General features: G+C 39.2%; 1 protein-coding gene across 1 annotated transcript; it reads right to left on the bottom strand.

Moving 5' to 3' along the window:
* Positions 1 to 9,423: 9,423 nt before the first annotated feature.
* pafah1b2 (platelet-activating factor acetylhydrolase 1b, catalytic subunit 2) lies at positions 9,424 to 22,116 on the bottom strand. Its single transcript, XM_034178698.1, has 6 exons — positions 21,981 to 22,116; positions 21,641 to 21,722; positions 15,938 to 16,027; positions 12,540 to 12,656; positions 11,470 to 11,592; positions 9,424 to 10,765 (listed from the first exon to the last, which is right to left on the bottom strand). Exons 2-6 carry the CDS (start codon positions 21,719 to 21,721, stop codon positions 10,487 to 10,489), a joined length of 690 nt encoding a protein of 229 aa, XP_034034589.1. The 5' UTR covers position 21,722; positions 21,981 to 22,116; the 3' UTR covers positions 9,424 to 10,486.
* Positions 22,117 to 26,569: the final 4,453 nt, after the last annotated feature.

Here is a 26,569-nt window from a genome sequence, read left to right as displayed (position 1 = left end):
GTTCTATGGGACTGGAATTTAAGACTCAATTGTGCGAACATAATACCTCTTTTACGCCTTGTTGCCAGTTCAAATTGGATTTTTAGCATGAATGTGTTTGTCTATATGTGGCCCTGTGACAGACTGGCGTCCTGTCCTGGGTGTACCCCGACTCACACTCTATGACTGCTGGGATAGGCTCCAGCCCCCCGCGACGCTTAACTGGAGTAAGCAGTTGAAGATGATTGAGTGAGTGAAGCTCATTAAGGCATATTTTACCAAATGGGTTTTGAAAACAGATACTTGTGGTGGAGACTTCTACTACAAGAGTACTACCACTGCACAACCAAACTTCATGCAGTCATATGCAGGAATTATTTGAGAAATGGACGTGGTCATGCATCTCGTGCAGAAGTGTTACCAGGAGTCAGCGTGGAAGTGCTAAAACAGGCAGCACAAAGCACGCAACCTTTAAATAAAATCAGCTGTTCAGTCTTCGGTGAACAACGAAACAGCCACAGTAAGACCACAGTCACAAAATCATAAGAGTAATTTTAGGCAAACGTGTGGGGACATTTTGGGTTCTCTTATTGGGTGATATAAGATCAAATTGTTATCAAATTGTTGCAAAACTCTCAGCAGCACAAACGTGTAGTGTTAAGGTGCTTTTCGGCAGTGATGACACCTCGTCTCGTAACGGACACCCGGCATTCATCCATCCCATGATTCTAGAGAAAACAATACAAGGCTCAGCATGGCACTTCGTTACCAACTGCGCTTTGCACCTGATCCCAAAGGGCCCATAGTGTCAAACTAGACCTACTCTGCTTTTGCTGACACGGATAACAACAAGCACCTACACTAGTACACGTACAGACCCTGAACTTAAATACGCATGTTCCTACTACATTCTGTTGATGTTTCAACACAAGAAGTGCAAATGAACTGGAAGGTTTCTAAATACTTGTATGAAACCGTTTGTGACACACTGACGTCCTATTTTAGCACAGAATCCGTCTCCCTTTGGAAAAAACTCAAGAACAATGATAAAAAAAAAGATCTGAAAACATTGTGGAGCAGTGTTTCATGTTAGCCATCACTCACGGGCAGTGACGACAGTTTTGGTGTCATTCTCAAACCCGCTGTATGCATTCTTTAATTCTGCCTTTATTTTCCTGTTCTGTTGTACATTTCATCCAGTATTTAGGTATCATGTTTCTGTTTAGTTTTACATAAAGAGATGAAGTAATGTAATATTATGAGCAAATAGCATGGGACAAAAAGCTCAATATTAATGACAGATGGGCGTGGCTATAGACAGGTGGCGGTAGTGTGTGGGATATCCAACTCAGAAAACTTTTTGGTGTGTATAATTTATTTTTAGCAGTGGGTTTGGATCATGTCAGAGCTGACCTGTGCATGCCGAGGCAGGCACGTCTATGGAATCTCACAGGCAAAACAGAAATTATAACACTTATTTGCGTTACCATCTGCACACACGCTGCCTGGAGTAGACAAACCCAGTTACATTTTTTGCTGTACAAGCCCTGCACTGTTATCGATGGAGAGAACAAAGGAGATCATTACACAGTTTCTCTTGAGAATCATTAACGTGTACTTGTCTCCAGAAGATTGTTGGGTGTGCTCTCTCCCTGACAGATGTGACGTATCTGCAAAACTTCACTCTCGACTTTACTCTTGCATTATCATTTGGAGATATACAAATAAATTGAACTGACTCTTTGTGAAGTCTGAGTATATTTTTAGTATGGCAGTATTATTATTAAGTCCATCAAAGTATTCAGAGAAAAAACGTCTCTATCTTCGAGAGACAAAGTAAAGTTTCCTGGCAAAAAGGTGGAACTTTTGATTTCATTTTTGGAGTGTACTTGCCTGATTAAATGGTTCCCTCTGCTGGTGGCATATAACAACATAACACAGATACTTGACACAGTCAGGTCCATATAGTGCAGCAGATACAGAATATTTGCAGAGGAATCCTTCAAATCCTGTTACAAGCACCAAAGTTTGACTGTGTATACCTTTTGGTACATATTTTAGAAAAATAACGTTAGCATTTGAATTTTCAATAGGGGGGCCAAGTAGGGGTCAACTGAAGAACTGCATAGGGGTAAAAAAAAAGTTCCACTCAATTGAAAGCTATACCACATTATGTGTCTGATCACAAAGATTCCAAAAGGTATACTTTGGACTATCTATGACTGAATGTTCTGGAGTTATGGGGTAAAAACAGCAAGAATGGTGACAAGGTCAGTTTCAGTTTGTACAGGGGTAAAAAGTTAAAGTTGCTCCAATTATGGTAAAACATGATGCAAATTATTGGTTGAGTTAGTAGGATTTTAAAAGGAATAGTTTGCACCATGTGTCATGCTTAGTTATCATGTTACAGGGTAACATATGTCACATTTCATAGAATCCAATGGACGTCGACATTGTTTGACCTTTACTTTGGAGACCAAACATTCAACACAGAACTATTCCATTTGTTAATCCTATTAGTTCAACCAATAATTTGCACCACGTTTTTCCAAAACTGGAGCAACTTTAACTTTTGACCCCTGTACAAACTGAAACTGACCTTTGTCACCATTCTTGCTGTTTTTACCCCATAACTCCAGAACATTCAGTTATAGATAGTCCAAACTATACCTTTTTGGAATCTTTGTGATCAGACACATAATGTGGTATCACTTTCAATATGATTGGAACATTTTTTTTGACCCCAATGCAGTTCTTCAATTGACCCCAACTTGGCCCCCTATTGAAAATTCAAATGGCTAACATTTTTCTACAATATGTACCAAAAGGTATACACAGTCAAATTTTGGTACTTGTAACCGGATTTGAACGATTCTTACAGTTATCTGCTGTACTAATAAGTGATTTAAAAAAATATTCTCTCTAAACCACAACAATGGAGTTAAAATGACACAATCAGTATGTGACTGAGGTACAGACTTCCAGCTTCTTTTAAACAGTCAACAAATATATCACAACCATTATGTATGAAAACGAATGTAGGGGAAACCGGGGCACAGTGGATCAGAAATGTTTTGTGGCAGCATAAACACATTACACATAGGTTTAGGTCATTCTATTGTGGATTTAATACAGCAAGTTATTGTTTATAAGTCTGTGTTATTTATGTCTCCCCAAGTGTAATTTACAGGTGTTTAAAATCGATTTTAAAATTTTTGATTCACTGTGCCCCAGACACTAATTCACAGGGCACAGTGAATCAACTTAGAATATAATGAAAAAACACATGATTATAAAGATTTCTTCAAAATTATTAAATATATGCTGATGCATATACAAACTATAATCCAGCAAACCAGCTATGTAATGTGTGAGTGTCTTATATAGTGATATAAGTCCTTTATAAACGATTATAAATACAACTGTCATAATTTCTGTTCAAACGTGAAAACAGTTGTTTATACACAAATGACAGAAATAATTCATACATTTATACATTCAAATAAATGTATAATCTTCAACAAGTAATATATGTCATCCACTTGATACTGGGGCTTAGTAAATCACTTTCTAGACTGATTCACTGTGCCCCAATTCACTGTGCCCCAGGTGCATGTGACACGAGTCATGTTATCAAATCACTGATAGTCTGGAGAAGACATAACACATGCTCGTCAGTTGGACGGGGTAGTCTTCTAATAATTTTTGGGCCACCTTTCCTCTGTTGTGAGAAATAAATACAAAGACACTGACATCCACAAAATTTACTTTGATAGGAAGAAACTGACTTCACTTGCCACTTAGTTTTACCCTTAATGTATCCAAAAACAAAACACTAATTTATAAGGGGGATGTCTTTACGCATAAAAATATGGCACAACTGCTGCAAATATATATGTAGTTTTGCAGCTATAGCTACTGATTCACTGTGCCCTGTGATTCACTGTGCCCCGGTTTACCCTAATTCCATAATGGCTAATGCCATGTTTTTGTTCAAGGCAGATTGAAGCTGCTACTATAGATGTCACACGTGCCACACTTCAGGACAAAATTGGGCAAATAGCAGGTAGCTCAGTGGATAAGGAGGTGGTCTACAAATCTGTAGACCTGGGTTTGAATCCTACTCACACTAACTGTTTTCTGGGACAAGAATCCCACAACACTCCCTTAATTTTGCACATTCAAGTAAATGTGCAAAATAAAAGGGTGAAGGTAGAGTATGGAGATTGGGCCTAATCCGCATAGTCTCAATCTGCACAGCTGTAATCCGAGACAAACTGGTCCAAGGTCCTACATAGCTCATTTTTATATTAAATTTGTCCATCCTGCTTTGCGTGTTGGAAAAGATTATTGCGACAAACCAAAATGCAAACATATACTGTCGGGCAGTAATACAGTAATCATAAATTGTTTATTAGAGCAAAATTAAGTGGTGGGCTAATTTGGCTACATATATATATATATATATATACACACACACACACCTTGCTAGTACCGTGTTAAAAGCCTTTTGCCTTCAGACCTGCCTTGATTCTTTGTGGCATAGATTCAACTAGGTGTTGGATGCATTCCTCAGAGATGTTGGTCCATACTGACATGGTAGTATCACGCAGTTGCCCATTCAGCCAGTCTGCCCATTCTCCTCTTACATCAGCAAGGCATTTTGCTGCTTACAGGATATCTTCTCTTTTGTGGAACATTCTCCGTAAACCCTAGAGAAAGTTGTGCATGAAAATTCCAGATCAGCAGTTTCTGAAACACTAAAGACCGTGCCACTCTCAGAGTGACATCTCTGCTATTTTGGCATTATGGGATAGCTCGTCGGACTACTTTCGCCTGAGCCAGTGCTAAATTTGCCAACATGAGAAGATGCTACTGGATGAGTGTGAGTATTGATGTAGGATCATTTAGGCGTAAAAACACACGAGATACAAAAGTTCTTGTGCCAAATATACTGCTGATGTTTTTGTTACCCATGAAAACACACTGTCATTGCAGATCTGGGAACTACTTTTTGCACAGGAATTCACCAAGCACGTCAGCCGCAGGTGTGTACTAACACAGAATACCTAGAAACTGGTTAGTTGTTCAGCCAAAAGGAGAGCGTCCACTTTTAGCTTGCCATAAACTAAGCTAGTGGCACTCGCGAGAGTATGCCTCAAGACAAACCCATCTGGCACCCACAACCATATCACAGTCACCTAAATCCCTTCTTCCCCATTCCGATGCTCAGTTTGAACTTCAGCATGTCATCTTCCCCATCTCTACACACTTAAATGCACTGAGTTGCTGCCATGTGATTGGCTATTTGTGTTAAGCAGTTGAACAGGTGTACCTAATAAAGTGGCTGGTGAGTGAGAGAGAGTGTGAGTGAATATATATGTATATATAAATCTGTGCATCATCTGTATAATTCTTTAAACTCAGTATGGTCACACATTTCAAACAACTGTATTTATGTTCAACATTAGAAATTTGAAAGCACACAAGCATGTGATTAAATCACATTTTTGTTTTTTATTGGAATGCCTTATCAGTAATGACACAATGAGCAGAAACAGTGCAAATACTAAAAATCACACTAAGCAATCGCCCACAATATGAACCCACTTCACTCTTCAATTTCTCAAGCTTCACATCTGTATAACTGGGTTCACGTCCACAAACACACACAAATAGATATACATTATCCCCATATGGTGTAGGCTCTCATCTACACATAAGGCACACACAAACACTGTAAAAGAAATACTGAACACAAACGTGCAGCTTTTAAGACAGCAGTAATGGTGGGTAATCCAATGCTCAAAGGAAAACAAAAACTCTTCACTCAGCGATAAACATCAAACTAAGCCCACAGTGTTTTCTTTGCATGTCTGTAATTGCATTTGAGCGCTTAGTGTTGTCATATAACCGTGTCAGATAAACTGCCAAGTTATTTTTTATGTCCAGAAATATTCAGCAGGTATCTTGTGATTACAACGTTGGGTTCCAGAGCAGCAGGGTGACAGCTGACTAATAATACAAAGAGATAACAGGAAAGGTGTTTCTATGTGAAAATGCTGTATATATACAGTTTAAGGAGAGCGCGCGTCAGTCAGAGCGTCTGATTATTACTAACACAGTTTTACATTTTCTACAAGAAAGTAGCAGCAGACATTGAAACAATCACTGATTTGCACTTCTGAATAAAAAATACATCTGGAAATGTCCATTATTGCATGTCAGTGCCATTAAGTACTTTAACATTTAATCGATGCATTTGAGGGTGATTCTTAGACTACGGGCACTTATGTCCTTTGACTCATATTGTATGAAAAACAGAAAAAAGGGGAAATTTCACACTTTTATAGTTATCTTTACAATGAAAGTGTATTAAGAAATTTGTTCTAGTAGTCTATGATGACTTTTTCACCTTTTTTCCAGCATCATTATATGCAAATATTGCCGTTTTGTGCTTGTCCCACACCCAGACTTTTGATCTTCAATGATAAAAATGAATGGTAAAGAAACATTTTTTCTAATGTTTTAAAATATCTCTTAATAAAATATCAGTAAAATAATCAAAACATAATTGGGGTATTCAATGTCATACAACTGTTGTGATTTTTTTTTTAAATAAAATGTAGTTGTCCCACACTACTGCCATAATTTCCACCACAACACTGTAATGTCCCTAAACAGTTTGCATGAAAGATTGTTTGGGTAGTTTCTATGGAGTTAAACAGTGACATCAGAGCACATGTATATAGCGCCAAATCACAACAAACAGTTGCCCCAAGGCGCTTTATATTGTAAGGCAATGGTGTGGTGGAAATTACATTTACAAGGCCAATAGTGCCCGTAGTTAAAGAATCACCCTTGAACAGTGTAACCTAGTTAGAATCTTTGTTGTTTTATTTACATATTTAGAACTCATGCATCAATCTGAATTCCATATGGCAGGGACTTTTACAAATAAAACAGAAGAGTGAAGTTATTCAACTAAGGACTGAATATGAATCTAATCAGTCGTTAGCATATACGAATATGTGAATATTTGGAAGACTGACATAAATTAGTGTAACAGAATTATCAGCACAGGATCAAATATGTATTTATAAAGGAATACATGGTTCTCAATGATGAGGTAATGAAGCCTTGATAGACTTTCTACCACAAAGTCACGTCTCAACAAACATATGGGGAAAACACAAAAATTTTAATATTGGCTGCTGGCAGGGTCCACACTGTAGATGTCTACAGAGTGTCTATTTAATCACATCTGACATGGTCATTTAAATGATAGAGTTCCAATATGTAAACAAGCAGTTTAATGTCAGCATTGATTTCAGTAACCAAACCTACAGAAACATTAACATCTTCATCACTGGAGGAAATTGATGTAAATATCTCACTTCTTTTCCTTTTTTGGGGGAGAGGGGGATCTCATATTTGCTGGCTTTGTTCGCACAGACATTTATTTCCAACCATAAAGTATATTTAATCAAATTATTGATGGTGCATCCACAAAGAATTCAAAGCAGTTCACTTTTTCCACATTTTATTGTTACAGCCCGATTCCAAAATGGATAAAATTAATTTTTTTTCCTTAATGCCTGAATTTATATAGCTGTATATAAAAAAATGTTTTGTGTGTGTTTTTGCCTTTAAGTAGATGGTAAATAATGTTGAGATTATTAATTTCACTTTTGCACAAAAAATAAATAGTAATTTTGGTATTTTGGTAATGACTTTATGTTATGTTATAATAAAAATAATGGTATGTTGCAAATTTGCGACAACAGGCATACTGGTCAACTTGGTATGTTGCATATTTGAGTCAAATATTGTAGCATATACGACAATAGGCGTTAAGGGGTTAAAATTCTACACAGTATCCCATAATGACTATATATATGCAGATTTATGAAAAATAAAAGACTAAGAAATTACATGTACCCAAGTATTCACAGCCTTTGCCATGAAGCTCAAAATTGAGCTCAGGTGCATTCTATTTCTACTGATCACCCTTGAGATGTTTCTCCATCTTTACTGTAGTCCCCTTTAGAAAATTCAGTTGATTGGACATGATTTGGAAAGGCACACACCTGTCTACATATAAGGTCCCACAGTTGACAGTGCATGTCAGAGCCACAAACCAAGCATGAAGTCAAAGGAATCGTCTGTAGACCTCCAAGACAGGACTGCCTCAAGGCACAAATCTGGGGAAGAGTACAGAAACATTTATGCTGCTTTGAAGGTTCCAATAAACACAGTGGCCTCCATCATCCGTAAATGGAAGATGTTTGTATCCACCTGGACTCTTCCTAGAGCTGGCCACCTGTCTGAACTGAGCGATCGGGGGAGGGAGGTATCATGTTTCTGTTTAGTCAGGGTGGGCTGCCATATCCCTTAGTAGGGTTGGGTAGGATTACTTTGAAATGTAATCCTAAAGTAATCCGATTACAAGTAATCCAAATGTATGTACATACATACATACATGTAATCCACATGTATTCTTTCAAAGTAATCCTACCCAACCTTGGCCTTAGTAAAAGGCACATGGTAGCCCACCTTGAGTTTGCCAAAAGGCACCTGAAGGACTCTCAGACATGATAAACAAAATTCTCTTGTCTGATGAGACAAAGATTGAACTCTTTGGTGTGAATGTCAGGCGTCATGGAGGAAACCAAACACCATTCCTACAGTGAAGCATGGTGGTGGCAACATCGTGCTGTGGGGATGTTGTTCAGCAGCAGGAACTGGGAGACGAGTCAGGATTGAGGTAAAGATAAATGTAGCAATGTACAGAGACATCCTGGATGAAAACCTACTCCAGAGCTCACCTCAGAATGGGGCAGCAGGACAATGACCCTAAGCACACAGCCAGAATATCAAAGGATTTGAGGGAAAAAATTAATGTACTCCATTTTGGAATAAGGCTGCAACTTAAAATGTGGAACAAGTGAAGCGCTGTGAATACTTTCTGGGTGCACTGCATTTTGCTAATACATTAAGTGATTTATGTTTGGTCTAATCACACACAGACCCAAACCTTTATATTTTTTATCTCAATTATGACAAGTAAAATAGATCCACTGTTGAGGCTCAGTGTTCATTAAGCCAACATCAGTGCTCCCTTCTGACATGTAATTATGGACCACTTGCTAAAGGTGGTACTGCAAATGATAAGTATTCTTTAAAATATCAATTAATATGTGTGGGCATTTAGAAACATAATTCTAAAATTGGCAATTTAATTTACCATAGCCAAGGGTTGCATTTTTAACATATCTTGTTTTGTCTTACCAACAGCCTCAAACACTACAAAGAAATAAAAATAAATAAAAATATATAAATTTACCTAAACAGAGTGTGGTGGATGAATCAAATTTGAGGAAGGTGGGAAAAGCCATGGTTTGACAAACACTTACTTATTCAAAACAACAGACAACCAGTTTTCTTTAATTGTGTTATGTGACACTTAAATAGTTCCTTGTCAATTGACTGCTGGATTGTATGTCGCCTGACAGTTATTAATCCCATTCTATGAGTAAAGTCATATACCATGTATTTTTGTACCATTTAGTGTGCATTTTGTCCCACATTTTGCTGTACTGCATGGCCCCATTATCTTTTTTTGTAAAAACACATCTTTGATTAAGTGTTGTCAGATGAAGAATTAGACAAATTTCTGATCATGATTTGTGCTGGACTGACAAAAGCAAAGTGTGTGCTCCATACATGCACACACATCCTGCTAAGCACCTCAGTGGCACTTGCTGAACTTAGCGGTGTGTTTGAGAGTTGCCCGCAGGACGGACTTAACTGGTAGGTCTCCATCGACTGCTCTGTTACATTTCCTGCTCTGAGAAGAAGCACTAGTCCAATTTTAAGTGAAATGTTAAATGACACAGATTTATTTAGGTATCACATAAAACAAACAATATTTTCCATTCATGCAATGGAAAGAATATTTTCATTGGCAGAAAGGTGGAATGTACAATTCAAGTCAGCTGGCACTTGCTAAAGGGTATGTTCCATTGTTCAACTCCTGAAAATATTCTTACCATTGCACTCAGTAAACACTCATTATTTGTACATTACTCAGCGGCTGTCTTTGCACCAGACTGCTGTTAAATATTGCGATAATCTTTTGTCTCATAACAAACTCAAGCTGTCGGGTGTGTAAGTGGGAATGGGAACCACCCATTCTGTAGACAGGTTGAAATGAATAAATCTGAATGCCTATGCAGTGGTGAGTGTTCAAAATAATGAGAACCCAGTATATACTACAAGCTATAAAGCTGGCTACTGCACAGACAGTGTCTACATCTACACTACCTCGTTATCGCCTCTCCCAAACAAACCATCCATTCATGAATGTGATCCCACTGGCCTCCAGAGCACCTTGTCCTTTTGTGAATGGGCCCTTCCTCCTGTAGGTACCAGGAGCATGTCTTTCCCATCTACCATAGCAGTGGGCGAGACATGCCTCTGAGTATGTGTTGCTGATCCGCAGCCTTCAGACCAGGGACGCCCGTCTCTCCTCTGGTGTTTCCTCCAGTATCTGGAGCAGCAGGTCACAGAGGGGCTTTGCCACATTGTGGTAACCAGCTGAAGTCAGGTGAAGGAAGTCAAACATGTCGTGTGAGCTGATGGTTCCATCAGACTGGACAAACTCCCTGCTCACGTCCAAGAACTGAGCCTGGCCTAAACGTGGTAGCCAAGAGTGCAGAAACCCATTAACAGCCGCATTCTTCTCCCTCAGCCGGTTGGGATGCTCCCCTCGAGGCAACAGTCCCTGAGGTAAAATAAATAAAATAATAATAAACATTTAAAAAAGCATTGTCGATGTGCATTTGTTTTTCCTCATCAAAAACAAATATCTCATACAGGGTAAAAATTCTAACTATGCCTACAGCTGCTGGACACTGGCACTTGCAGTGTGATTGAGAAACATGCATCCACATCAAATTCTGTATTTTGGATTTAAACTCTGTAGTCAGCACACCAAACTTTAAGTGATAAACTAATCGCCCGTGAACTCGCCAGAGCGCCATCCACATCCTCCCTAGCCAATGTTTACATGCATGAGATGTCGAAACTCTACTGGCGCCGCAGTGGATTCTGGGAAGCGCAGGGAGCTGCCAGGGGGATTATGGGAAACGTTAAAGTACCGAGTGGGGTTCAAAATCTCTGGTGGCGCCCCTGGATGCAGGCAATAACATCAATACTGAAACAGATTTAACGGGAGAACCATTTATTACAGCAAACACCTCTGCAGAGGGAAAACCACCTGCCTTAGCTGAATCTGAATCAAACTAAATGTTTTAAACACAAAACTATATTGGAGATGTTTTGAGAGTCATTAATTGGAGCAAAAAAAAAAAAAAAAAAAGCCAACCGTCCCCCCAAAAAAACAATCATTTGATTAATCCTGGACACACAGAGCCAGACAGACACAAGTAAGTCAAAGACAAAACCTCTGCAATAGAAGAAACTTACCAGAACAATTATCTTTGCTTTGGGGAGTCGGGACGTGAGCAGCTGTGCAATTGCAAGAATTCCTCGTGCAACTTGTTCTGCTGTGTGTTCGTAGTTATTTGTTCCTACCCACAACACCACCACCTGGATAAGACCACGGGTAGACCAGACATCACTGTCATTCAGCAAACAGTCTCTGTCCAAAATCCAAGACTGAGATTTGATTGAAGAATGTAATGCAGGAAGATCACAAAACATGAATTGAACTTCGTTAGTAGACTGAATGAAGAGACTGAAACCAGGATGAGCAATACTGTCTCTATAACTATTATTTATTAAACACCAACATTACCTTTTTTTTTCTCATAAACCTACAGGCAGGAAGGAGTTGACACAAAAGAAATTAAATGGTGTCTGCTGTTATTTCAAGGCAGATTGCTCTGACGCCCCCTGCTGAAGTTTATGTGACACTGAAGCTGAACAAAAGTGCAGGCAATCAAAGTCACTCAGTTAAACCGGCATCAGTGGGTCTGTTCACACAGTGATGCTGAAATGGGTTAAAAACAAGACCTTGTTTCTTTTCCTCCTTCAGTATACAACGTAGGTGGATGAAAGAAAAACGTTCTTAATGCTGTTATTAATGTGCTGTGACAGAGTCACTAAAGTCAATCTAACTAACTACATTTAACTGATAAATTTTACCTTGCAGAAGATTTTCTGTATGAATTTAATGTAATGTATTATTCATTGTGTCTCCTTTTCCTTCACAGGGTAAACAGATAAAGGTTACACATGAAGTGCAAGAAAAAAAAATGCAACTGCATTTTAATTGCTTTTTTTTAATAAGACTAAAGCTTTCATTACCACATTGACTTCTCTGAGAAATGATTTGGCTCTTTACAAGTTGTTTTGCATAATGTTATGAGCACACAAAAGATACACAGAAACAAGTTTTCACACAGAAAATCTTGAAAAATAAGTGGATGGCTAATGTGTGTGTATATATTAAAAACAAGCACTACACAAAGACCTAATTCTACAAGATTTAATATTCCGTATGATTTCCACAATTATCTGAAGGTGCACCCCACCTTTGGGCGGATGTTCTCCAGTTCACCATTCTGTAGCCTCCACAGCACGTTACAGGTTGTGTCCCCGCCGATGCCAAAGCTGAGGGCGTGAAGAGGGGAGAACAACTCCCTCCAGATCTGTAGAACCCAAAAATCCCCAGACAACTGTATTCCAATAGTTACCAAAGAAAAACAAGATGTGCGTTTCTTAAAAACAAACAAACAAAACCCAGAATACTCTATTGTGGACTATATGCTGTCACCATCACCTTGATGTGTGTGACTGGATATGTAACACCAACACATGTAAGTGTGTAAAATAGCAGGGGGAAAAAAAAAGATCACTTCACACTGCTACATGTGCACCATCATAAATATAGATTTCACTTTACACTGGCAGTAAGTTTGCAGAAAACAACATGTCAACAACTGCCTCATTTCTCATTTTCTATGATTAAAAGCTTAGGATTTAATCTGGGCAATAATTCATTGTGGCTGGTCTACCGGCTCCACACAAACTTAACACCTCAGAAAAACAATCAACTATTTTGTCTCAGGAGAAATGAAGGCAGCCTTTGGGCCAAACTGTAAGCAGATACAATGTAACCTTAGGTCAAAAACAGTGCTGCAGCTATCTTGGACATTAGGCTAAATGTTTCTCTTTTGCACCACCCCAAATGCTATTAAAAAAAAAAAAACCTAGTACACTGTTCTGTGCACAAGCCTTTAGAAATTATATGTAACATTTGAATTTCTCTGTATTTTATAATGTTTTGTCTGTTATGAGCTCAATAAATCAATAAAGTTCCCACATACAACTGAGCACATTTTCACAAGCACACATTTGAGGTCATAGTTAATGCACAGGTCTCCTATACAATGCAGATATCACAAATTATATAACGTCTGAATAGATTCTTGTCTTTTCATTGGTGGTTTATCTGTTACGTGATCTTGATCATTCATCCCACTTGTCATTGTGTTCCATTTACCAGTGTTGTATAAAGTACCGGAAAATCACACTTAAGTAAAAGTACAGATACCCATTAAAAAATTACTTTGGTAGAAGTTCAAGTCATAGATACTTTAAGACTTTGAGTAGCATTTCAAAGTATCTAGTATTTATTGTACTTAAGTATGACAAGTAATGTACAACTAAATGTACTCAAGTATTGAAAGTAAAAGTACAAGTAAATGTTAATCAAAAATGGACTGATTTTTTTTTAAATAAAAGTTTATCTAGGCTTGTAAATGACTGGTAGTACTAGTCAAAATACTGAAAATTGTGCACAGCACACAAAAACACTTCAGAAACAAGGTTTCAAAACCTAAACGAGAGTAGGCTACTCACTAGGTGTTCACAGGAAACAGTTACTTATTTCTTTATGTATTTATTTATTTTCATTGTTGCATAGTTTTATCTTTTCTGTTGTGTTTTGTTTCATTAGGTTTTTTGTCTCTTTCTCTAAAATTGTATTGTAACATTAGTATATTATTATTGACTATTATTGTCTGTTATGTAGACTATTGTTGTTGCTATAATATATGAATAAAAATAAATTTAAAAAATTACAATTTGACTCTTACAAATCAACACAAACGTGCTGATGCGAACAGCTTAGTGCTACCTTTAACATTGAAAACGCCATAGACATGCTAACGCGTTAGCATCGGGCCCGTTTTTAAGTTATAAAATACATCTATCAACTGTTTCAGAAGACCATAACAGGTCGGTTTAACATAAAAATATTAAATATTACTCACAGACATGCTCCTCAGGGTTTTAGCGGGAAAAAAAATTAGGATAAAGCGAAATCCACGAATCGTAGATCGAAGCACTGCTTCGACCTGCGAATCACTGCTTCGATTGGTTCAAGGTTCAAAGCAAAGCCGCGCTGCAGAAATGTTGATTACAGACCCGCTGCAGGTCTGTAATCAATGTAGAGAAATTATCATTTTCCTGACAAACAAGTGCGCAACTGCAAAAAAGCCTACCGGACATGACAAATCGGCTTGACTCCGTTGCAGTCACTAGTAATCAATGGTGTCTCTGGGTGAAAACACGACTTTTTTCGTGTGTGTGTGTTTGTTTGTAACGAGTAACGGCATGGCGTATAGAAAATGTATCAGAGTAGAAGTATGCAATTAAGGTCGGAAATGTAGTGAAGTAAAAGTGAAAGTAAGCCAAATTAAAAAAAAACTCAAGTAAAGTACAAAGTCTCCCAACACGTACTTAAGTACAGTAGTGAAGTATTTTTACTTCGTTACTATACAACACTGCCATTTACCATGTAAATTTGGTTCCATTTAGCATGCAAAGTTAGTTCCATATGTTTTGCACCATTGTACGCTGCAACCAACGCATGCACACACTACCAGCGATGATGCTTAGCAGCTTATTAATGCTGATCATTCTTCTAACACACACACACACACACACACACACACACACACACACACACACACACACACACACAAAAAACCAAATCCAATACAGCGTAAGCCACCTGGAGGCATTTGCAATATTCGCTGGGACGTATCTAGCTGTCAGATGAAGAGCTCGACCGATTTCTGTTGCAAATTTTCACTGGACTGAGTAAAGCAGAATTGCAGTCTATACACAAATAAGTCAGTGCACGGCAACAGTTATGGACTACGTCGTCAGGATTATTTTTGAACTATCTGCCTGTTTTTTGCAAGTTCACTGAGAACAATTGTGGAACAGATTGGACTGCTATTTAAAATTTGTGGTGGACTGTTTGGAACCTCTTGATGTCAAAGTACCAGTGATGCACACCAAACTGTAAGCCCCTTTTCTCTTGTTTATGAATTAATAAACTATAAAATGACAAGGATCTATTTTAGGTGTTATATAAAGCAAATAGACTGTTTTTACATTTGTTCAATGGAAAGAATATTTAATTCGATGAAAGGTGGAATGTTCCATCTTTCACCTCATGAAATAGTCTTACCATTGCACTCAAACATTCATTAATTTGTATACCAATGTATAACCAAGCCCATTTTAAACTCTGGAACAAAATGTCACATATGCATGGCTTTAACAATCTATGAGAACAGGTTCTACAGATGTGCTTGTTTTGAACAATTTGGTTTAATGTGTGGGCGGCACGGTGGTTAACACCGTTACCTCACAGCCAGAAGGCCGTGGGAATCACTGTGTGGCGTTTGCATGTTCTCTCTGTGTTAGCGTGGGTGCTCCGGCTTCCTCCCACTTCCAAAGACATCCAGGTTAGGTAAATAGAGAATGAATGGTTTCGTGTGGATGACTCGTATCTGAGCACAGCAAGTCAAATGTGTCATACCACAGTATTTAATACACAGATACTGAAATGCAGAATTATACAAGCGCTGCAATGGCAGCAAATATTCACCGGACCGTAAACATCTTCTCTCACCTCATACTGCTGCATAAGCTGCACCATAGAATCCCCCACAAAAAGCACATCTGGTTCAGCATCTTTGCACTCCTGCTTGAACCTTGTGTGCTGAGGAAAACAAAAACAATTTAATCATCCATTTTCCTTGGGGCTCATTTTATTCAGTCCAAATACACCCTGTAAATACTCATCTTTTTTTTTTTTTTTTTTTTTTTTTTTTAAGTGTTTGCATAATAATACTGGTTAACTTCACAAGTCAGACTGCCACTCACCAGTCTGGAATTCATGTCTTGGTAAACATTAGAACTTATGAAGGCAAGATTTATTAGACAGCTGTAAAGCACTGTTGTTTACCACCCACATCAACCCTTACAATTTGTTTTTCATTTGAAGATTTTAACCACATTGGAAGTGGTGCAACAAGGCTGAACGTCAATGACTACCTGAGGAAATAGCATTTACTCAACAAAAAAGCAGACTAACAATAAAAACTACACACTATCAATGTGACTTATATGACAACAGATTACATTGTAGATATTACATGTAGGTCACTTGACTTTATTAATTAATGTATATATGTAGATATGTGAAACTGGCCATGGATTTCAACAGAAGTGTAATTCATCCATCCATTTTGTATAACCGCTTACTCCATTTCAGGGTAAGTGTAATTCAGTTTATTTATGTAGCATCAAATCCCAACAAAGCTGCCTCAAGGTGCTTCACATGACTAAATGCACCTTGACACTGTCATACACTACTGTTAACTGTGCGCGGCCACGTGCCAGCGCACAAAGAAAATGTTGAAATATTCAAAACTTCTGGCATGGAATAATTTCATGAACTAGTCATGAATACTGCGCAACCTACTCAAAAATACTGCATGTCATTGCACGTAGGGCATCTGAACGCTTATGACAAGATGCTATATATATACACATATATATATATATATATATACACATATATATACATACACATATATATACATACACACACACACACACATAAATAAAAGGTTTTAACAAAATTTTACCAAGCTGAAGAAACAGGAACTAGAAAAACAGAATAGCATCTAAAACAAACAGTCACACAGTCATTAGCACCACAGGCAGGGCCAGCGTCCATCCATCACCTCGTCAGTGTAGTGATGAAAGATTTATTTAGTCACCTGATTAAAAGTTAATTATCCACATTATTCTTGAATAAACATTTTTTGAGATGTTGCTTTTCTTGTGTTTTATTTTAAAAAATGACTAATATTAGCATACTTTTTGTCTTTTCACTGTTAGATAAAACAAGTGAAGTGTTGCAGCTCTAAGAAGTCTGCTTTTGCTGCCATTTGACTAATTTATTCTTCTTCAAAAGGGTACATTACCAGTTTCATAAAGCTGTCAAACATGCCAATATCTTATCAAAATGATGTCTAGGAGAATGTATCGTGTGACAAATGTTACTTTAGCAGGACAAGTCATCAAGGCTACAAAGCCTTGATGACATCAAGGTTAACTGAAGGTGACCCAATGAACAACTACAGCTCTAAATGATCAAATACAGCGCTGACTGCAAATGATTAGGAAAAAACTGCAAATGCTATATAACAGAAGGATACATACAGTGAGGCAAATAAGTATTTGATCCACTGCTGATTTTGCAAGTTTTCCCTCCTACAAAGAATGGAGAGGTCTGTAATTTTTATTGTAGGTACACTTCAACTGTGAGAGACAGAATCAAAAAAAAAAAACAAACAAAGAAAAAAAAACAGAAAATCACACTGTATGATTTTTAAATTAATAATTTGCATTTTATTTCATGAAATAAGTATTTGATACAATAGAAAAAGAAACCTTAATATCTGGTACAGAAACCTTTGTTTACAATTACAAAAGTCCGACATTTCTTCTAGGCATGTGAATCTCATCACTGACAATGATTCGATACGCATCTCGATACACTACCAGTGATACGATACATATAGCGATACAATTCACCCCTGTTCCCGATTCGATGCAAATTGATATATATTTGATGCCAATTTAATCCCTCACAATGCAAGACAATTCAACATGATGCAAAGAAGTTATACCAAAAATTTAAATACAAAATAGGAAGCTGCAATTCAGTACGGTACTGTAGTATTCTTTTTCTGATTCTACTAGAGGCAGAAGATTATTTTACTCCTTGTAAGCAGCAAATTTACCAGATTCAACATTATGGAACAGGAATCGGTTCCCTCATATATGGAATCTGCTTCGTCACTTAAACAGCACTTAACAGGAAGACAACATCACTCTCACTGAGTGACTTAAAGTGAGTCACTCACTGACAGAGTACCACCTTGGCAAAAATAATTTGAGATGCTTTTCTCATCAAAGTTTTACAATCTGAGGAATATCCGAGTGGAGCAGCAGTGGCCGTATGATTTAGCAGCATGCCATTCTTTACCAGTGGCCTGCGTCTTGTGAACTTTCACATCTTTTTAAAAACAGCCAAAGTATCTCCAAATAACTCCATGACCTTCTCCCATGCCTCCTCTGGATCATCCAGATGGTCACTGGTGAACTTCAAACGGGCCTGGACATGTGCTGGCTTGAGCAGGGGGACCATGCTGCCCTGCAGGATTTTAAACCATGACAGCATCATGCGTTACTAATGTAATCTTTGTGACTGTGGTCTCAGCTCTCTTCAGGTCATTGACCAGGTCCACCTATGTAGTTCTGAGCTTTCTCAGAATCATCCTTACACCACGAGGCAAGATCTTACATGGAGTCCCAGACCAAGGAAGACTGACAGTCATCTTGTGTTTCTTCCATTTTCTAATAATTACGCCATAAGTTGTTGCCTTCTCACCAAGCTGCTTGCCTGTTGTCCTGTAGTCCATCCCAGCCTTGTGCAGAGCTACAGTGTTGTCCCTGTTGTCCTTAGACAGCTCTTTGGTCTTGGCCATGGTGGACAGGTTGGAGTGTGATTGATTGAAAGTGTGAACAGGTGTCTTTTATACAGGGTTTTCATGTGACGTATCGGTCACGTCATTTTGTGTCCCGCGGCCATTCTGGATTACGACGCGGTGGCCGCTGTAATACACTACGTGCATTTGGCGAACAATTGCAGAAGCTTCAACGTCGGTGTGAAGAAGCCTCACGGCACCGTGGTGCTGAGAGAGATCCGTCGCTACCAGAAACCCACTGCTCCCAGAATTTTATTTTATTTTATTTTGCAATAAAATTATATAAGAATATATAAAAATACTGCAGAGGATAACACAAGAACGCTTCCAATACGGATGCTTATTTACACTGTGGTCCTCGAGCACCGAGCTGCTGATCCACAAGCTGCCCTTCTAGCGCCTGGTGAGAGAAATCGCTCTAGGACTTCAAGACCGACCTCCGCTTTCAGAGCTCCGCTGTGATGCTCTGCAGGAGGCCGGCGAGGTTGACCTGGTCGGCAGCTTCCTAGTTCACAATATCGCAGTGTGACACTGTTGGCCAGTTCGTTACATCACCCCTAAATTCACTATCTGGTATAAGATACGGATCCACTGAACCAACTGCTACACATTCATCACGATAAATAGCTTTATCTCGAGCATTTAAAGCATCATAATAACTGTACATTCTCTCCATTTTTCTATCACGCGCCAGCCTCCTTGTAATCCAGAATGGAGACGGCACCTGTCCTGCAGCAAATCAGTCACGTGATTGAAAACCCTCTATACAGGTAACAAGTTCAAACTGGTGCAATTAATACAGGTAAAGAGTGCAGAATAAGAGGGCTTCTAAAGAAAAAACTAAGTGCTGCGAGAGCCAGAATTCCTGCTGGTTGGTAGGGGATCAAATACTTATTTCATGCAATAAAACGCAAATTAATTATTTAAAAATCAAACAATGTGATTTTTTTGAAGATTCTGTCTCTCACAGTTGAAGTTTACCTATGATAAAAATTACAGACCTCTCCATTCTTTTAGGTGGGAAAACTTGCAAAATTGACAGTGTATCAAATACTTCTGCCTCACTCACTGTATGTACATGTGACTGTCTCAGACTACAACCCCTGGCAAAAATTATGGAATCACCGGCCTTGGAGGATGTTCATTCAGTTGTTTAAATTTGTAGAAAAAAGCAGATCACAGACATGACACAAAACTAAAGTCATTTCAAATGGCAACTTTCTGGCTTTAAGAAACACTATAAGAAATCAGGAAAAAAAATTGTGGCAGTCAGTAACGGTTACTTTTTTAGACCAAGCAGAGGGAAAAAAATATGGAATCACTCAATTCTGAGGATAAATTATGGAATGACCCTGTAAATTTTCATCCCCAAAACTAACACCTGCATCAAATCAGATCTGCTCATTAGTCCGCATCTAAAAAGGAGTGATCACACCCTGGAGAGCTGTTGCACCAAGTGGACTGACATGAATCATGGCTCCAACACGAGAGATGTCAACTGAAACAAAGGAGAGGATTATCAAACTCTTAAAAGAGGGTAAATCACCACGCAATGTTGCAAAAGATGTTGGTTGTTCACAGTCAGCTGTGTCTAAACTCTGGACCAAATACAAACAACATGGGAAGGTGGTTAAAGGCAAACATACTGGTAGACCAAGGAAGACATCAAAGTGTCAAGACAGAAAACTTAAAGCAATATGTCTCAAAAATCAAAAATGCACAACAAAACAAATGAGGAACGAATGGGAGGAAACTGGAGTCAACGTCTGTGACCGAACTGTAAGAAACCGCCTAAAGGAAATGGGATTTACATACAGAAAAGCTAAACGAAAGCCATCATTAACACCTAAACAGAAAAAAACAAGGTTACAATGGGCTAAGGAAAAGCAATTGTGGACTGTGGATGACTGGATGAAAGTCATATTCAGTGATGAATCTCGAATCTGCATTGGGCAAGGTGATGATGCTGGAACTTTTGTTTGGTGCCATTCCAATGAGATTTATAGATGACTGCCTGAAGAGAACATGTAAATTTCCACAGTTATTGATGATATGGGGCTGCATGTCAGGTAAAGGCACTGGGGAGATGGCTGTCATTACATCATCAATAAATGCACAAGTTTACGTTGATATTTTGTACACTTTTCTTATCCCATCAATTGAAAGGATGTTTGGGGATGATATCATTTTTCAAGATGATAATGCATCTTGCCATAGAGCAAAAACTGTGAAAACATTCCTTGCAAAACGACACATAGGGTCAATGTGATGGCCTGCAAATAGTCCAGATCTTAATCCAATTGAAAATCTTTGATGGAAGTTGAAGAAAATGGTCCATGACAAGGCTCCAACCTGCAAAGCTGATCTGGCAACAGCAATCAGAGAAAGTTGGAGCCAGATTGATGAAGAGTACTGTTTGTCACTCATTAAGTCCATGCCTCAGAGACTGCAAGCTGTTATAAAAGCCAGAGGTGGTGCAACAAAATACTAGTGATGTGTTGGAGCGTTCTTTTGTTTTTCATGATTCCATAATTTTTTCCTCAGAATTGAGTGATTCCATATTTTTTTCCTTCTGCTTGGTCTAAAAAAGTAACCGTTACTGACTGCCACAAATTTTTTTTTCCTGATTTCTTATAGTGTTTCTTAAAGCCAGAAAGTTGCCAAATGACTTTAATTTTGTGTCACGTCTGTGATCTGCTTTTTTTTTCTACAAAATTAGGCCGGTGATTCCATAATTTTTGCCAGGGGTTGTAATAGGAAATCTCACCAACCTGCGACATCCACCGACCATCTCCATGAACATCTTCTACTGGCAGCGCCACTGCAGCTGGATTCAGGTCCTCTCCACTCATCCTGCAGAATAAAGTTCACATAAGAAAATACATGCTGTGCTGGAGGTATCGGTAGCCTCTAATACGAAGCGAGGAATGGAGCAGACAGAAGAATGTAAATGGGAACCGCTTAAATATTACATAAAAACGGCTAACTTAATGGCTATCTGGTGTTAGCTTTTAAGCTAACTGAAGACCGTTGCCTGACTCGACATGAAATACACGGTAGAAGTTAGTTTTACAAAATGTCCAGTCATTGCTAGTTCACAGGACAAATTACCTATCAGGCTGTCAACCGTCGCTTTTGGGCTCAAATGAATCCCAAAGCTGTCGGTGAGCGATGCTCGTTGGTTAAACGCAGCCTCCGGATCAGACAACAAAAGGCGTGTCAACAAATCAAACTTTCAGGGGAACAGCGCCGACCTGCGCCCACAAGGTGTAACAACACCACAGATTGCAAATAATTTTCCCCTGAGTTTAACCTCTAAGGAGAACAGCATGAGAAGTTTGCCTTCGGATTTGTTTGACTTTGATCCAGTTATGTCAGTCCTATGGCATGATAAAATTCCTTTATTTGGCTGAACTGTGACTTAGTGGTTAGCACTGCTGCCTCACAGCGAGAAGATCATGGGTTCAATTCCCGCCTGTGGCCTTTCTGGGTGGAGTTTGCATGTTCTCCCTGGGTTTGATCCGGTTTCCTCCCACATTTAAAATGACACGCAGGTTAGGTGAATTGGAAACATTACAATTGTCCAGGTAAGAACACTGCCATCTACAGTAGATGGCAATGTTCATGGCAGTGTGCCACGCATTCTCTAAAAGTGATGAAGGACTTAAACAGAATTTTCAAATTGCCTTTTTATACAAATGAAAAAATGACATATTTACAAATACAGATTTATTTATAAAACCCACCACACGTTTCAGTAATTGTGTGTTATACCGACCAACCAACCACTGACATCAAGAAACTAATGTACCCATAATGGAATGTGGCATGTGTGTCTAAATGCTAAAACCCTTCCAAATTAGTGCATTACTTTAAAACTAAAACAAGCAGCCGGTCTGCTCTGTGTCAGTCTGATCCCGTCAGATCTCAGAAGCTAAGCAGGGCAGAATCTGGTTAGTACTTGGATGGGAGACCTCTTTGGAACACCAGCGGCTGTGTGTGTTTCTCCAGGTAAAACTAGAGTTGCGTCAGGAACGGCATCCGGCGTAAAATGTGTGCCAATTACCAATGCGGATCTGGCTGTATCCACTGTGGCGACCCCGAACAAAACCAGGAGCAGCCGAATCAACAACAACAACTTTAAAACTAAAACATATAGCTGATATTTTCACTTTGTAAAAAGACAGATGTGATGTTAATTCCAATAACTTGTCCAGAATTAGTTTGTTTAAAATTATAACCATAAGTCAAAACTGTCTGCCTGCAAGGCTCCAGTGAAATGACCAGCAAGTCTGTATGGTGTGAAATGAAATTATCTTTTTTTTTCCTTTCCCTTCTCTCTCTCCGATCACCGGGTATCTTTGCTGAGAGAAGGTTGATCTGAGACAGAAGCACTGACTCGTGTCAGCAGCTGCTGTGTACTGAAGTCAATACTGAAAGTTATCGGGTTAGCTTTTATGTGTAACTTCTGCTAATTTTTGTTTAGAGATTTATCCGTTTATCTTTATAAAAGTTAACTTTTCAGTTAGTGGATTAACGGTTATTGAAGCAAAGTTTTTGGTTAGCTGTACCCACCACTGGTCAGGGAATGCTCCTAATGAGACAATTTATGGCATCCTGGGGATCCCCTTCTCAGATTTGGACCAGGGCATCACTTAGCTACTGGACAGATTGAGGTGCACCCTGGTGCGTCAGACGGACTGAAACATAATGTCCCAAAGGTTTTCTATTGAATTTAGGTCAGGTGAGTGTGAGAGCCAGTCAATGGTATCAGTGCCACTGTTGTGTCAGCAAACTGGCAGAGCTGGCTGGTCCACCACTGTGCTTTTCACAGATGAGAGCAGACTTTAACTTTTACCAAAGTCATTTTATGGTAAGATTTCACTAAAGTATCACTTTGTATTACTAAAGTATCACTTTGAGGTACTTTATACAAGACAACTGGTGCAATGCCCATAAGGAGCTCTTACAACTGAAATACCTGCCTCTGAAAGTCAGCATTTAAGCAGAATTCATCCATCATTGACAAATTCATAAATGCTGCCATTGACACAATTTTAACCAATCAGAAAAAACCCTGGATCACTTGCGGAACTGTTGTGATGTAGTATGGTGTTGGGTATTTTCTCCTCCAAACATTCTTAAAACCTTTGATAAGACAAACAGAGTCAAGAAACACCAGTGAGACAGAAAGTCAAATTAATCACGCGCGGAGTGCAGTCCAGGCTGTACACCAAGGCTACACTAAAGTCTGGCCTGTGCTCCCGCTCTTTTTATTAGAGATGCCCTCATTACATCATAAACTTGTCCTAAGGGGGGGGGGGACAACGCGAGACAAGTTTCTTCCCGTAACATAAACACATACGTCAATAAGCGCAGCTGTAAGGAAAAACAGTTTCTTTCTTTTACTCTTATCGTCGGAGGTCAGCACATCTCGTTCGTCTGTTGCAGTTATCAGCTGTTGTGCATCTGCCTGGAGTGTCCTGGTCTTCACACTAAGCATCACATCACAACAGTCAAAACAACCTTCAGGTCTATTACTCCCAGTTCATGACTGACCCCGTCATGCTTCACTCCCAGTGTTAGCGGCTACAAAAACAAGTTGTATAATAATAATAAGTACATCCAGCTCTTCATTCCCAGTTCAGATTGACCCCAGCATGCTAAAACAAGGTTGAATAACACGTACATTCTCGGGTTAGTGCAAACAGCACAACACCGTTCTCATGAGAAAGAAGACAAAGGTCCAAATGTTTAACAGTGATAACATATATACAAAATCTTTAACATTCCCCTCCTGTTTATCGCCTGTTAAACATACAGTAGTAGTTATCACCTAGCTTAGCACTTCTTTTTGAGATCATACTTCCATTGGTCTGGGTACAGGTCATGGGAGTCATCGTCCTCCTCGGTGTCGTCTTGCCCCAGGAGTGGATATGATGCTGGTCCCCCTCCTGGTCCTGGACTTATTGCTGTGGTTATCATTCTATTTACAAGGCCTCGGAGACATGGAATACAACAACATCCACACAATGTTAGAATTGCAGCAAATACTGCTATAGACACTAATAGTGAAGAAATCAAAGACCTCCATCTTCCCATCCCTTCCAGCCACCAATCCCAGCCTTCGGTGTTTACTCCACTGTGCTCTTTCATCTTCCTGTTCACGTCCTCAGCCCGTCAATGGCTTGAGTGAGACTGCCGTCTGCAGCTGTGTTGTTGGGAATGAATGTGCAACATTGTTCTCCGAACATGGCACAAACACCTCCTTTCTCCGCCAACAACATATCCAGAGCAATACGATTCTGGAAGGCCATAAGGGACGTGGCTTCTAACTGTGAATGGACAGCCTTAAATCCTTCCTCAGTCCAATTTCCTAATTTCTGTACATTGTAGTGGATGTAGTTTATTCTGTCCACGTTTTTATTAATTGAACACCACCAACAGATGAAAGATTCGAATCCAGCTGCTATTTGATCAACCAGTTTATACTCATCAGGCACTCCTCTGGGGACTCCTATTGCATCAATATATGTTGGATTTCCTACTCCTTTCCACTCTCTTTTTACTCTGTGTCTGGCTATGCCTTTCTGCCAATCTTCAGGAATAAGAGAGGCTGCATATGTCGTAACGTCTTCAGGGGTCATGGGTATGGCTTTAACTGGTAACAATAATGATATTAATGCACAATAACCTGACACATTTCGTGGCAGTCTGTCAAAGATTCTGTTATCACCACACCACCACCATACGTCACTCCTACCAACAGGTTTGAATGTGGGAGTACTATGGACCACATTCTTACACCAGGCAGTGTGGCTTAAGCTACCCAAAGTCTTACTTGTCCCTGTCAAGTGTACACATGTATGGTTAGCATGCCCAACTTTGCTTGAAAATAAAGGTTTGATCTTAGTCAATTTGGTCAGTGGATAGATCTTGTCCCACTTAGAACAATAGTTGTTTGCTGCAATGTATGTCTGTGTCATAACAGTCAGCAGACAGTCTTTGGGTAATGCTGCCGGTATCACCTGTAATATAGGTCTGGGTCCCATACATACAACACAGTCCTTCTTTGCTGCTAGTCCTGCTTGTTCTGCCATTAAAAGCCAATTGTTATTTTGTCCACTAATTCTGTAGTTACTAGGAACCAGTCATCTGCCTTCATGTCTTTTGTGCCTTGTACGGACATCCCCTTTGCTTGTATGGGGCACCCCCTTTGCTTGTATGGACACCCCCTTTGCTTGTATGGACACCCCCCTTTGACATACTTAATTCTGTCAATATTGGTTGCTGTACTCTATCTGTTTCACAGAGGAAAAAATGGAAATACGGATCTTTTCCTGGTTTGTATACCCAAAGGAGGAACAACCAACAGTCTCCCTCTATATCAGGTGGGAATATGGTTCCTTTTTCTGTGGTATTCACCACTATAGACAGCTTATCATCTGTTTGATACATTTTGAGAATTTGACTCTGGTACTTAGCCCACTCGGTTTGTGCCATCTTGGTGTCCATCTACTCCATTCATCGGCTACCAACGTTTCCCATCTCTTATCTTGTGATCATTGGTCATATACCATGAGAAACTATTTCCGTAATTAGTCCCTCTGTCACCATCCCCACCATCCCATATTCCATGGGTAAGAGCACTATATGGTACAGAGATGACCACAGAAGCTTTTCTAGGAATGCAGGCTTGT

This window comes from Thalassophryne amazonica, chromosome 9, assembly GCF_902500255.1.
Source record: "Thalassophryne amazonica chromosome 9, fThaAma1.1, whole genome shotgun sequence".
Lineage (NCBI taxonomy): Eukaryota > Metazoa > Chordata > Actinopteri > Batrachoidiformes > Batrachoididae > Thalassophryne > Thalassophryne amazonica.
The sequence above is the reverse complement of the archived record's forward strand: the minus strand, read 5'-3'. Positions and strand labels throughout refer to the sequence as shown.